At 45.6% G+C, this 14,133-nt stretch overlaps 1 protein-coding gene across 7 annotated transcripts in view; it reads left to right on the top strand.

The window, feature by feature from the left end:
* Window positions 1–14,133, top strand: part of LOC106749198 (ephrin type-B receptor 1-B) — a 108,411-nt gene that overhangs the window by 92,517 nt on the left and 1,761 nt on the right. The window contains exons 7-15 of one of the 7 annotated variants that reach the window (XM_014628387.1): window positions 163–427; window positions 542–730; window positions 803–914; window positions 1,618–1,685; window positions 3,164–3,229; window positions 4,544–4,720; window positions 4,866–5,335; window positions 6,324–6,661; window positions 9,453–11,738. In XM_014628387.1, coding sequence (XP_014483873.1) covers window positions 163–427; window positions 542–730; window positions 803–914; window positions 1,618–1,685; window positions 3,164–3,229; window positions 4,544–4,720; window positions 4,866–5,335; window positions 6,324–6,661; window positions 9,453–9,774 — 2,007 coding nt within the window. In that variant the 3' untranslated portion in view covers window positions 9,775–11,738. Of the gene's footprint in view, window positions 1–162; window positions 428–541; window positions 731–802; window positions 915–1,614; window positions 1,686–2,356; window positions 2,375–3,163; window positions 3,230–4,543; window positions 4,721–4,865; window positions 5,336–6,323; window positions 6,662–9,452; window positions 11,739–14,133 lie in introns of those variants that run through there. The other 6 variants (XM_014628386.1, XM_014628388.1, XM_014628390.1 and 3 more) reach the window with 6 other exon arrangements.

Below are 14,133 nucleotides of genomic sequence, written 5' to 3'. Positions count from 1 at the left end.
GTGAGTTTCCTTCAAAGTCTAACAACACGCGTATACGAGCATGCACGGGGGCAGTTTTAGAGATTACTAGTAGTCGGCTACCGCGCTGGTAGTCGAGTCAGAGAGAGAGAGAGAGCTATTCTCAGGTCAGAGACTTGAATCGCTTTGATTTTCGCGACGCAGGAGATCTTCAACGATACGAAGATCACGATAACCGGTCTGAACGCGGTGACCACTTATCGCTTCCAAGTCTTCGCCGAGAACGGCGTATCGTCGTTGGCCGGCAAATCGGAATACGTGGACATCACCGTTACCACGGAGGCCAGTGTGCCGAGTCTGGTGAGCAACGTTAGGATCACGAGCGTCAAGAGCTCGGAGCTCAGCATCAGCTGGGACGCGCCGGTCATCGAAGTCGGCGGGGACAGCGATCTCGTGGAGAGATACGAAGGTTAGTCGATACACTTTTTCACGGTCACGGTGCGCGCGATCATTCATTTCGGGCCAAATTGTCGCGCCGGGAGGGGCAGGGAAAGGATTATAATCGTCTCGATATCTGACGCAGTGAGGTGTTACCCGCGCTACGACGACGCCACTAATGCAACCGTCATTCAAACGTCCGAGCTGTCCGCCACGTTCAAAGGTCTCAAGCCTTCTACGGATTACGCGATACAGGTTCGCGCCAAGACCACCCGCGGCTGGGGCGAGTACACGCCGGTGGTATTTAAGAAGACACCCCACGCGATGGGTCTAGGTAAGCGTGAGCGGCATTCGGATACATTTCGCAATCCTCCGAGCCGTATCTTTAATGTGAGCATTTACGCAGACTACGTTGGCGAGAACGATAACATGCAAGTTAGAATAATCGCAGGGGCGATCGTCGCTGTGGTCGTGCTCCTCGTGATCATTATCATCATGACCGTACTGATCCTCAGAAGGTAATTGAATCACGCTCTCAGTATATATCTAATAATAAGAGAGAACACCGTCCGTGGACGTTGTCCGGTTCATGTAATTGAACTAGAGACGCGTACAGTCGGCGCCGTGTATGCCGTACCGTTCCTAAATTGAAACTTTTTTTATATTACACCAGTTTTAGTCTCATGTATGTGCACACGCGTGCCGAAACTATTATAATTGTAATTGAAACCATTGTAACCCTGCCCATTATATATAACTAGTATTACTTCTGCGATTTTTGGCTCTACGTTTTATGTATGAAAATCGTACGACGTCCGAGTGAATTATACAATCGGCGTTATGTTGTACCATTTCCTAGATTAAAATGTCTTCATTATCGTAACACATTAATTATTAATTATAACACCATTTCTGGTCTTTCACGTACACACACGCACACACACGCATGTATATATAAGGTCCTAAAACTATTATAATTAGAGCTATTATAATCTACCATTGTAACTAGTGTTGCTTCGGTGCGAATTTTCAATCTTATGCTTTACATACAAGGTTGAAAATTGTGTGACTTCGACTAGGGATCGCGCACACAGCCGTTCGTTACTCGCGCGAGTTCTCGAACTGTGCGCGCCTCTTCCTTTTTTCTTTTCGTCGTCAAGTCGCTGCTTTTCAGTTAAATTGTCTCAGTTCAACTGATATCATGCGATTTCGATGCAGCAGGGCCTCGGACGAGTGCAACAAGAAGCAGCCGAGCGACTGCGACACTCTGGAGTACAGGAACGGCGAAGGTACGTTCGTCCGATGCCGAGACGGCACCGGCTTTTCTCTCTTTAAAATTTATTATCGCTACTGTNACCCCCCCCCCCGTCACTTTTCATAGTTGTTTCATTGCGCCTAATCGTGTCTTGTGACTAATATATTGGAGTATCACTGCCCCACCCTTCTTGCCGTCTTTTAGATCCAGCAAGTGTCGAAACTGTACCCCCGTATACAGACAGACCCACGTTATACAATTACGTTTCAAACATCCCCCCGTACTGTAGAGTTTTTTTGCGGATGAGAGAGAGAGAGAGAGAGTGAGAGAGAGAGAGAGAGAGAGAAAAAGAAAAAGAGAGAGAGAGAGAGAGAGAAAAAGACACAGACAGATAGCTAAATGTTCGTCCGTATAGAAAAAAAAAATATATATATATATGTGAGCGAAGGGAAAAAGAGAAAAAGAGAGAGAAAGCAGTTCGGGTTCCGAAATACCCGCGATAAACAGGGACGTAAAATGAGAAACGATCGCTTTCGACCGAAATTCACACACGATCTGGCCCGCAGCCTAAGTGCCATTATTCTAACCAAATTCTTTCGATTCTTTCTTTTCATGTGCGATTCCCCTAATCTATCGAACCTGCCTCCATGAAAAATCCATGAAAAAACCCAATGAAACAATGTACACAATCGCCTGCTACTACAGGACTAGTTGTGACCTACAGTAAGTCTTCTCCAACACCTCAAGTTTTGTTTCTAGGAACTCAGTTTTGTGTAGATTATTTTTGCAACCCCTGTACATGCATCTCCGATTCAAAGACACTTTCGAACAGATCAGACTTGCGCTTTTGTACACGCGTTCACACACACATACATACATACACACACGTCCACGTACATACCATTTGTCACACGCACGCACATACGTACGCACGCACAAACGAACAATACGGCATATATATATACACGCGCGCGCGCCGAACAATTTTGCACACGACCGAGTTGACTTCATAAAGACATTGTGCGTGCCCGCGCATTGTGCTTGCGTATGTTCGTTGTGTCGCATCGTTTGTACGTTGCGTATTAATTGCATGCGTATCATTTGTCAGTGTATGTCGACGTCATGTGTATGCGCTTCTTAGACTTGCATTTCGTTCGAAACGACTCGAGAAAGAACGAAAACGACGAACGCGTAAGCAGGAAGAGTGAAATACCCACCAGACTTAGGAGAACGTATCTTTCCTTTCTGCTTCTTTCTTCTCAAGTCAACGCGTCAATCATCGGGAGCAGTGAGCTCGATTACACATTCACACATTCACAACGGTCGCGGTCGAGATCTATTTTTGTTTTCTTTTTTCTTGATTTCTGCCGTTTCTCGCTTTTACGTTCATTGTGAAAAAAAGGGGGGAGAGAGAGAGAAAGAAAAAAAAAGATTCACATCATCGAACACCCGCCGCTTTGTTTTTGTTTTGCTGTTTGTCAATTAGTGTGTTGGTTGTTGTGTTGTTCACAGTGCACTGCAAAATGGACAGTTCACCGATTGTGACAACCCATACCAACAACAAGAGCAAGTCCTCGCGTAAGTCCTTTGCCTCCCAAGGAAATTCCGGCCAAAATTCTTCGACCGAGAAAAAGCGCGCGGACACATCCGAGAACAATATTTATTATTTATATATGTATATGGAAAAAAAAACAAAAGATATATAAATCTAGCATCAATCGAAACTCGCGCACCGACACTCTCGCACACTCACTCCGAGTTCTCCACGTTATATCGCGTATTATGATTTCGCTTTAGTTTTACGCTGGCACTCCGTTCTCTGTTCTTTCTTACTCACTGTCCTAGTTGTGCGATATGGATGAAAAGTTCGGGAAAAAAGTGAAGTATATATAAGCATGCCGCGGCCTCGTGTCTCGCACGCAATTGCATCATGTTCTCTTGCATCCAGTTTTTTATTTCCGATTTTTTATTTCTCTTCTCTCAGGTAAGATCGTGCTTTCCGCGATCGCTTTTCTCTTCTTTACCTCGGTATGCTGTGGAAGACGCTCGGACGCAGCGAGACGATTCGAGTGGAAACCAGCGCGGAAAATAGTAGAAACTAAAAGCGGAGAGGTAGTGCAGCGATTTGAGAACAAATGTAGAGAGAGAGAGAGAGAGAGAGAAAACTTGGAATCGTCTCGAGCGTCCGGGTGTAGCGGCGTTGATCACTGGATTTTTCGGATATATCGCAACGATCGTTTGGACGATCGATATACATATATACATATATGTATATATATGTATACTTTCGGCATACGGGCATGCGAAAAATCGTGCGTTGATTGGCATGTGTTGAAAATTGGCTATGCGCGAATTACTTTTTAGCGTACATAGATACACCGGTCTCGGCTCGAACATTTAAACAAACCAGATATTCTAAGATAGCACACAGGGAAGGGAGAGGAAGGGGAGAGAGAGAGAGAGAGAGAGAGAGAAAGAGAGAGAGAGAAAGAGATAGAGGGAGAGAAAGGAGAGAGGGAGAGAAGAAGAGAGAGAGAGAGAGAGCGTGACGACTCTTTCGCTAATTAATTACATGGGACTAGGAGAGGAGTGATTATATCACTTTTAGAGTCCACCTGCGTTTGGCTTTCTTGGTTGTGTCTTGTTCTAATTTTTTTGGTCTTTTCTTTCTTTGAAAATTTACAAACTCGCTGACGAGAGCGAATGAGTGTGAGTGTGTTCTTTTTTATCTTTTTTTTTTGTTTTCGTTTCTCTTTTTGCGCGCGGGTTGGCCGAGCGATATTAGAGAGCGAATGCCTGGCGCGGCGGTCTAAAGTTTCCGCAATCAAAATTTCGCGCACGCACACCGGCCCTCGTGTTAATATAATGAACTCTGTTTTCGTGACGTTGCAGTGACCACGCCGCTGTTCACACCTGCAGTGGGGGTCGCCGCGGCGGGCGCAGGCGGCACAGGCGGCGCAGGTGCGAGGAGCTACGTGGATCCTCACACCTACGAGGACCCGAATCAGGCCGTGCGGGAGTTCGCCCGTGAGATCGACGCCGGGTACATCACGATAGAGGCCATCATAGGTAAGCTTCGGTTTGCGCATTATGCCCGCCGACGGCTATCGACATGCATTATTGTCGCGATAACACGCCGATAGTCAGCGCGCGGTCAGAATCGGAACGATTGGAAGCTGATTACATTCTCGCCGACTGTCTCCCGTGAGCGCAGGTGGCGGTGAATTCGGCGATGTCTGCCGAGGGAAATTGAAATTACCGCCGGACGGACGGACGGAGATAGACGTGGCCATAAAGACCCTGAAGCCGGGCTCCGCGGACAAGGCCCGTAACGACTTCCTGACGGAGGCGTCGATAATGGGCCAGTTCGAACACCCGAACGTGATATTCCTGCAGGGCGTCGTGACCAAGAGCAATCCGGTCATGATCATCACGGAATTCATGGAGAACGGCAGCCTGGACACCTTCCTGCGCGCCAACGACGGCAAGTTCCAGGTGCTGCAGTTGGTCGGCATGCTGCGCGGCATCGCCAGCGGCATGCAGTACCTCGCGGAGATGAACTACGTGCACCGCGACCTAGCTGCGCGGAACGTGCTGGTAAACGCCGCCCTGGTCTGCAAGATCGCCGATTTCGGACTGAGCAGGGAGATCGAGAGCGCCACGGAGGGAGCTTACACCACCAGGGTGAGCGACAAGCCCGACAGACTCGTCCGAACGAAAGTAACTTGAAAGTCAGCTTGAAATGCGACGAAAATTCAGCTTCTAAACTCTCAGAGCACGCTTCTAAAAGACATTTCAAAAGACGTCCGAAAGTCACCTGATGTATTTTACGCTTCCGTGAAGAGATGCTTGATCTGGAAATTCCTGGAAGTAAATTCACACGAGGACGCGGCCGGAGGAAGCCGGATCAAGCATCCAAAAGACTACTTTTTTGAATGTCTTTTGCTACCGCTTTTATCAAACCTATTTTTTAAACATCTTTTATATACACATGTCTTGGAAACTGGGTATATACAATAAGCGAAAACAAACAATGAATGCAGAATTTCGTTGTTACAATTTTGTATGTATTATAAGGTGGTTCATCAAGGAAAGTTCGTGCGTGTTTAGAAATACGTATTCATATTATATTACTATTATTATTAAACTTTATCCAACATATTACACATTCGCTGTTCGTTATTCGTTTCCTCGGTGTATGCCCAGTAAGCATTCAAGAGAAACGTTGAATCAACCTTTTGGAACCGATATTTCATGTGGATATTATCAACATTTTGACATAATATTTTATTAATGTTTTTAAACTGTTGTCTGATAATGCAATATTATATTCCTATCAGGTAACATAATATTCCCAAATATTGAAATCATAATGTAAAAATATGATTTTTAACATCTGGGTCAAATATCGTTAACAATGACGTTCATTGTATACAACGTTTAAGAACTACATATTTGAAAACGTTGCAAAATATCATTGTAGCAACGTAGTTAGTGTTAATAATTCCTTACTTACTGGGTATTCACCTTAAGACGCCTTTTAGAAGTTTGTGTTATCTAGAAAGGCTCGAACACACACATATATATACACACACACACACACACTGTGAATGCGTTCGCGACCATCTCGGTACCCCTATTAATTAATCTAATCTCAATCGTTCCTAACTAGGGCGGGAAGATCCCGGTACGGTGGACAGCACCGGAGGCGATAGCGTTCCGAAAGTTCACGAGCGCCTCCGACGTGTGGAGCATGGGTATCGTGTGCTGGGAGGTGATGTCGTACGGCGAGAGGCCGTACTGGAACTGGTCAAATCAGGACGTGATCAAGTCGATCGAGAAGGGCTACAGGCTTCCAGCGCCGATGGACTGTCCGGAGGCGATCTATCAGCTGATGCTCGATTGCTGGCAGAAGGAGCGCACCCATCGGCCCACTTTCGCCAATCTCACGCAGACTCTGGACAAGCTCATACGCAGCCCGGATACGCTGAGAAAGATCGCTCAGAACAGGTACAGCCGCACACGTCCCATTCGTTCACCGGATTCGTCCCACGAGTAATCGCGTAAACGAGTAAACAGACACTGACGCGCGACAGAATCGCAAGAAGTTCTTCTTCAAACCTGGACCTGTTGACACGTTGAATGCCGTGACCGCTCATCCGGTATATCGTGATACTACTGCGTGTATCATCGAGTCGTATAAAAAGTATAATTAATTATATTAGAAAAGTAATTCGATTGTACGGCCGGTAGAGAGCCGATGAAACGAGATGAGTGATAGGCTTATCTCGAGTTGCATTTACCGTGTTTTTCCTCATTCGATCATCGAATTGCACTTTGTGTACAATTGACTGAAATCGACGCGGCAGTCAACGTGTTGGTAATCGCCAGAGTGACGTCAGGAAGTCTGTGTCGCGATTTCAGCCCAGAGTAACTGCAAACTCCGCACATCGCTCGACGGGAATCGAACAGACTTGACGGGGAATGCTTAATGAAATAAAGACGATCGGCGAAGGAAATGAGTTCGAGTGCTTCGAACGCACGCTCTCGCAGATAGTTGCGGCCTCATTCTTTCATCGGCATTATCGAACACGTTATCTTTTTCCGTTTCCTTATACGTTGTTATTCGTCCCGTTGAGTCATCTCGTGCCTTAAATTCGCGTGTCACGCCGCATGCCTCTAAGTGAGCAATAATACATGACGTCGTGTCCATAAATTAATTCCTCTCTCGAACAGCTGATCAGCTTATTATTTTCGTTACACTCGCCGAGACGTTCGCGCGGATCCACGCTCTATACCCGTCTTCTTTATTTATTTATTTTTTTTTTAGCTACTTAGAATGGGCTTTGACAATTGTGGTGGCTCATTGATATACGATGTTACGCACAAGCGCACGATCGTACACGCATATATCATGTGCCCGTGTATGTGTTATCGAAAGAACGGCCGTGTGTCGGCAGCAATTATATTGTGTACTCATGCTCGCGTCGCCGTCGTGATATCAACCTCAACCTGATTGGCATTACTGGAAGCGGGCATACATACTGGGACTGTCCTTATTCGCACTTGCTTCTGTTCGTGCTTCTTCTGACTCTGTCGTATAATCTTTTTTTTTTTTCATTTTTGTTTTGAGTATCTCTCTTCCTCTCTATCTCTGTCTTTCAATCCACCCCACGTAAGGTCTGTCAAAATTCGTCTTTTACGTCGTTCGTGCGCGCGAGAGAGAAGAAGAGAGAGGAGTTTAATACATGCGAGTAAATCGTCAAATTTGCGCCGGAACTTCGAGTCTCTTCTCATCCCCCCCCCCTCTCCCTCTACTCTCTCTTTCTCTATCTGCTCGCAAATTAATTATATTACAACAACACCGCCAGTTTCGCCGAGAATATTTACACGAATCGTATTCTGTATCCTTCTTGAAAGCGGACGCTGCTTTTGCGCTTGAATATACTCGGCCGTACAAGAAACACCACGCGCTCTCTCTCTCTCTCTCTCTCCGCTGCAGCGGTGGTGGTTTTCCAGCACTAGCTGACGGGAAAATTAATTTATGGACGAGAGTCTATGTCGTTAGTCGGCTACGTAGGGTATCTCCGTGCGCGTTTTCCCGCGGAAGCGGTAGCCGGGAAAGAAAATCACGCATTACGCGTCGTCGGCCTTTTTAACAGAGCTTTCAGTCGCTTTCGCCGCTTCTGCCGTCTCTCTGTACCGCTCCTCTCGCGCGTCCACACAGTTCGCACTTCGCACGACACAGTTGTCCCTTGTCGCGAGACGCGCGGCACTACCTCACGGTGAATGTGCAGTAACACACATACACACACAGAGGAACTAGATCTTGCCCTCTGTGTTTTTTGCCTGCCCCTCGGACGGGTCTCGACGAGCAGTCGAGGGTTTTACACCTGCGATCGCACACCCGCGAGACGAATCCGCGTTAGTTTCGCGAGTCGCGCGCTCACGATTTCGCGTTTGGGCCCGACATTTCGAATCGCGAGACTCGGAACTTACAAGTCCTCGGCGAGGATCGAGAGTGAAACCTCCTTCCTGAATCTTCTTTTTCTAACCCACCGATCGTCCCTTTAACACAGACGACGCGACAATTATCGATCTGCTCTTTTTAGCTAAACTGACCGCATGGAAACAAAATGCTGTTGAATCAATAGAGAATTTCCAACAGCGTAATCGGAAGAAATATTCTTGATTCAACAGCGATATCGTTGAAACTAATACTTTAATTATCGAAACACATGTAACATAATTACATATGTTTATCAATACGACACGACTAATTTTAATAACACCTGCCATGGGATCGAGAAAATTCACTCGGATTACGCTGCTGTTGCTAAATTTTATTGATTCAGCATTCTTTCTCGCGTAGTTGAAGAAATTTACGCACACCGGAGCGTGAGAATCTCATACGTACGCTTCAATGTGTATGTAAATTTCATGAACTGGTGCAGCCAGTTCAGTGTTAAAAAGAACAGACCATATGATAATTCGCTTCGAGCGAAGCATGTCTCGACCTTCGCCGCCAATGAAACGCGCTAGAAAAGGAGAAAAAGGAGGAGGAGTTGTTACGATTCACGTGTACCCAGAAGAAAAAATCACGCGCCTTCACTTTTCCCGCATTCCTAACTCTCTCTTCGCGCGCGCCTCATTCTCTCTCTCTCTCTCTCTCTCTCACTCTTCCTTGGGCTAATTCTTTGTGCTTTTGGTTTTGTGGTGTCCTTTGGTACCTGACTACGAACTGCAACCCAACGCAACTGCGACGACTGTATCCGTCCGTCCGTCCTGCCTGCCATTGCAGCGTGAGGCCGCCCGCACACAATCCGTACTATGTCACAAGCCACACGGCCGCCGCCCAGGCCGCAGCGGCGGCGGCCGCGGGGACCGCTGCGATGCCGCCACCACCACCAGCGGGCACGGCGGCGGCGGCGGCCGCCAGCACGGCGGGCCCGTTCGTAGACATAGTCGGGCATCAGGCTCATCAAGCCGGTCAATCAGCGATTGCCGTTCCAGTAATGCCAGCAGGAGCCGGCCGTAGCTTACATTATCACACACACGCACTGCCACACCAACAGCCACCGCTCACTTATCCCAATTGGGTCCCGTTCACCCATTTCGGCTGAGAGAGAAGGGTACTCTTCGCGCCCGACGTATCAGCGGGAACGGGAGCTGAGCCGTGAGAAAGAACGAATGAAATAGGAATTCCCTTGACCCTTTAAGGCCGACACGATCCGTTGGGGGAAAATTGTTATTTATAAAATCGTCTCAATAGACGTCCCCGGTGACAATTGTTTCGCCCGGATAAAATTGGCCGTTGAGAAGCGGGACGATTTTCCGAATGTACATAATCATGTACGTCGACAACGTTTGAGGTGTAAAAATGAGAAAATATTAAAATTGTTTCACTTAAAAAATATGTATTTTCCGCTTTATAATTTAGACTGAATTCCGATATTCATGCGGGCAGTACTGAAAATCTATATTTCATGTTATATATATTATAGATTTTCACCGGCAGTGAATATCGGAACGCAGCCGTTAGTTGTTGAGGGGAACATCGGGCAAAATTTTCGTAAACAGAATGTACGTTTTTCGCAGATAACTTGATATAAATCCGAGCCCCGGCGAAGTTGCTCTACGTGCGATTGCACGTATCGGTCTTCAGCTGGGAAAACACTCCATTTAGGATGATAATGTTGTATCGATGGAACCATTGCTTTACCAACGGACGAAATTTGTGGAAGGCCTAAAGTTAATGTACATTATTATGTACACTGAGCCTTAAAGGGTTAAGCACCGTCTCCGCCCGTATTCCAGGCCATGTCGAAGCCCGGCGTTAGACCGGACGTGAGGAAGACTGAAGAAGAAGATTCTATCGCTCTGCGATTCGCGTTTTTCTCTCTATTTTTTTTTTTTCTACTGTGTTTCGTTCGTCGCCCTTTGGCGCTAGTCGTAGGGAGCCGTAGTGACTGCGTCCCAACGAGAGACAGAGCGATGGAAACACTTGTAATCCCAATTCGCGTTCCCAAACGGCGTTATTAGGTGCGACGAGTGTAGGCAGAGAGTAGGCGCGGCCGAACAAGAGCGCGTCGTCGTTATAAGAAAGTCTCTTCTTCCCCGGTGTCTTTTTTACCGCGATCATCAACGAGATAGCGAGTAACGCGAACGATGCGAGAACGTAACGTAGGTATGTTGTTACATGTTAGAGCGTGAAGAGGGAGAATTTTTTACGACGAGCGCCACATCGAGCGATAAAACCCCGGCCGTACTTCAAGAGTTAGCACGCGTTAAAGTCGATTAAGTTTCGCGAGACGCGAAGATGTAAGTCGAGTTTATCAAGAGTCGTGTAGTGTCCGAACTTCTCTTAGAGGACAAATCCCCCGAGCATCGAATAGCAATACGAATAGATTACGCGCGAATTATTCCGAGCTTAGAGAAACGAAGGAGAGTCGAAGATGGTCGAGGATGGTGTGCGTGGAAGCAGCTCTAGAGGTCTTTCAGATGTTCTCGTAATAATTCTTCGTATTAGCTTCGTTGTAGCTTTTCCGTGCGTCATGAATATACGTGAAATCAGAGAGAGAACAAAAAGATGATACATAAGTATATATATACATACATACAATATACACACATGCACGTGTACACACACAAAATCATGCGGGGTGTCACGGAACTGTCGTCGTTTCCTCCAGCTGCGAATTCTCCGGCCAATTTGGTCACGTCGATAAGGGACCGCAAATTGATCGGAGGCACAACAGACTGAAGAAACGATCTTAAGTCCTACGATGCCTCACCCGTACACCACTCGTGCGAGAAATCGACCTAAGTACTTACACACTTGTATAACATAAGTATTCGATACGTTTATAAGTGTTTATACACGAAGAAAAATAATTTGCCGGCAAATTTTACGCTGTCGCAGTAAGATCTGACGATTACGATATGGTCAGCAAAACGATTTGTTAAGAGTACTAATTGCCGTTTGCCGAATCTACGGAATCGTTTTGCTGTAAGAGAACAAATTAGTGAATGTAGGAAAACACTATTTTGTTCTAACAGCAAATTAACGTGTCCTAAGGATAAGTTTACTTTCAACAGAATATTTTCTATCCTGGCAACAAAACTGTTCTGCTCTAATTCGCCGGTTTATTATTATTAATATTATTATTATTAATTTGGTTATGCCAACTAAATTTTATCGCTGTCGCCACGAATGTGCAGTGGCAACGGTGGTTTCGCCGCAACAGCCAAATGATTTTTCCGAGCGTGTATCGTACAATATATTTATCTCGAAGCTGTCGATTTTATCCCAAAACTGCAGACTTCTTAGCATATGTACAGCACGCGTGCAGCCGGTTGACCATTTTAGAATAGTATTTTTATACGTACTACATTAAAACGAGGACGAGAGATTACGTAACTGCGCGCTGCCGGTTCGTATGATGCCGCGGATCGACGAGACGACCATAATCATAACGTTCAATTTTTAAGTATTACCGAGAGATACATATGCGCGATAAAAAGAAGCGTCGCGACACGCTATTGTGAAGGAACGACCGATTTACGTGGCTCTTCAATTGGAATACGCGCTCGAATTATCTTCGTGCTAACGTCAGGAGATTTTAGCGAAATCACCGAAATAAGCCGCGAAAAAAACCCGGAAATGATCGTTCACGTGATAGTAGGAGCACGAACGATTCGCTAAATCTCTCTTCCGCACAATTAAGTTAAACATTACCGAAAATCGCGCGAAAATGTTTCAATTGTTTCCGCGTTATATTCAAGGTCAAGCACAAATATTGATTTCTGCGCCAGTCGGAAAGCTGCTCATTGTAACGTCACTCATATCGACACACACACACACACACACACACGTACCACACATGTGTGCGCGCGCGCGCACGAATGATAGGAAAGAGATGAGATTCGCGAGTCAAAGCCGAAATGAGAAACTAGCCCGCAAATAATAACACAGTACACCTAGTACGACCTCCAACGCACTAACAAATGCTAACAATTGTCAGAATCAGGGAAAGGGGTGCTCCACCCCCACCCCCACCCGCCTCGTCGGCATCTTCCAACGTGCATTTGAGGAACAGGTAAAGAAAAAAGAAAAGAGAAAATCAAAAAGCGGCATCCCCACACCACAGATTCCCCTTTGCGCGGATGAGAGTCCAAAAAAAAAATAAGAAAAGAACATAAAAGGAAAAGAAGTGTAGAAGAACATAGCGCAATCGTTTCTCGTTTCGTCCGGTTTTGCCCCCAGACGTACGAAAGATCGCCCTTTCGAGAAGTTTTCCGTCGAATTCGAATTAAAATCGAGACTGTGCTTTCAGGTTCTCTCTGCTTCTTTGATACGATAACGAGATACCGCCGCCACGTAGATTGCGACCACCCTGCTTGTATATCCTCCTTAGTTTTGTGTCGCACTGCTTGCTTCCATAGGCATCGCAACAGATCCATCCACGTGTACATACACACCTGAACCTAAGAGTCCACCGTGTACCACCACTAACACACGTCACATGTACCACTCTTACGCTCGCCGATTCAGCACTGTCATTAGCGATTAGCACTATTATCATCGTCCTCGTTATCGTCACGTCATGTCATCGTAATTATCGTTATCATTATTTTCTATATATTTGTACTATGTTTGTATTACTATTAGTTGTACTATTATTTGTATTACTCTATATCGTTACTCTTACTTCTGATAATTTACCATTACCTTTATATATATATATATATACCTTAGTTGTTATTTTTAATTCTACTTTTAACTGTCGTCCATTGTCGAAACAAAAAGAAATTGTACGCTTGCACCCATAATTTATGTATCTTAGCGTGTACATAGTGTTGTATAAAAGAACGCATCAGACGAATCGGTCGTATACATGGGAGATCGAGGGACCTTTTTTCTCTCTCGGTTTCGGAAAGAATTCATAATTTTTGGAATGTATACGAGATCGATCGTCGTCATACACGCCGCGTACATCCGTAGGAAATGGCTTGGGAGATCGCTGCTCCAAATGTATATACTTAAGTAGCGATTCTCGTCTAGGATAAGATTCGTTTTTATATACGTTCCCTCTTATTATATGTCATCGAAAATTTCTGTCGAATAAATTATACGAGCGGAGTAATTCACATCCGAATTCCCGATGGCTATTCTAACCGCTCGTTTTCCGTTTCGACCAATTTATTCTTTACGTTCGAACAACCAGACTGTAATTATCCTGTGTACATATATATATATATATATGTTTTAAGACATCCCCTCTTTCGAGAACTGTACATAACGTATCTGAACACGTCTGTATATACCTCCCTCTTGGCGTATAGAAAATCGGAGAAAAAGTTCGGTTGTGCTTTACAATCAGCATCACTGATAGATACGTACACTGATCGTCGTAAAACGTGATCGTTCGACCCCGTCCGTACTAGGAATTGCCGATAGATGAATTAAATTCCCCACACTC

The sequence above is a fragment of the Dinoponera quadriceps genome, unplaced genomic scaffold, assembly GCF_001313825.1.
Source record: "Dinoponera quadriceps isolate SergipeBrazil2010 unplaced genomic scaffold, ASM131382v1 scaffold2952, whole genome shotgun sequence".
In the NCBI taxonomy this organism is placed as follows: Eukaryota; Metazoa; Arthropoda; class Insecta; order Hymenoptera; family Formicidae; genus Dinoponera; species Dinoponera quadriceps.
This window is presented reverse-complemented; position numbering and strand designations above follow the sequence as displayed.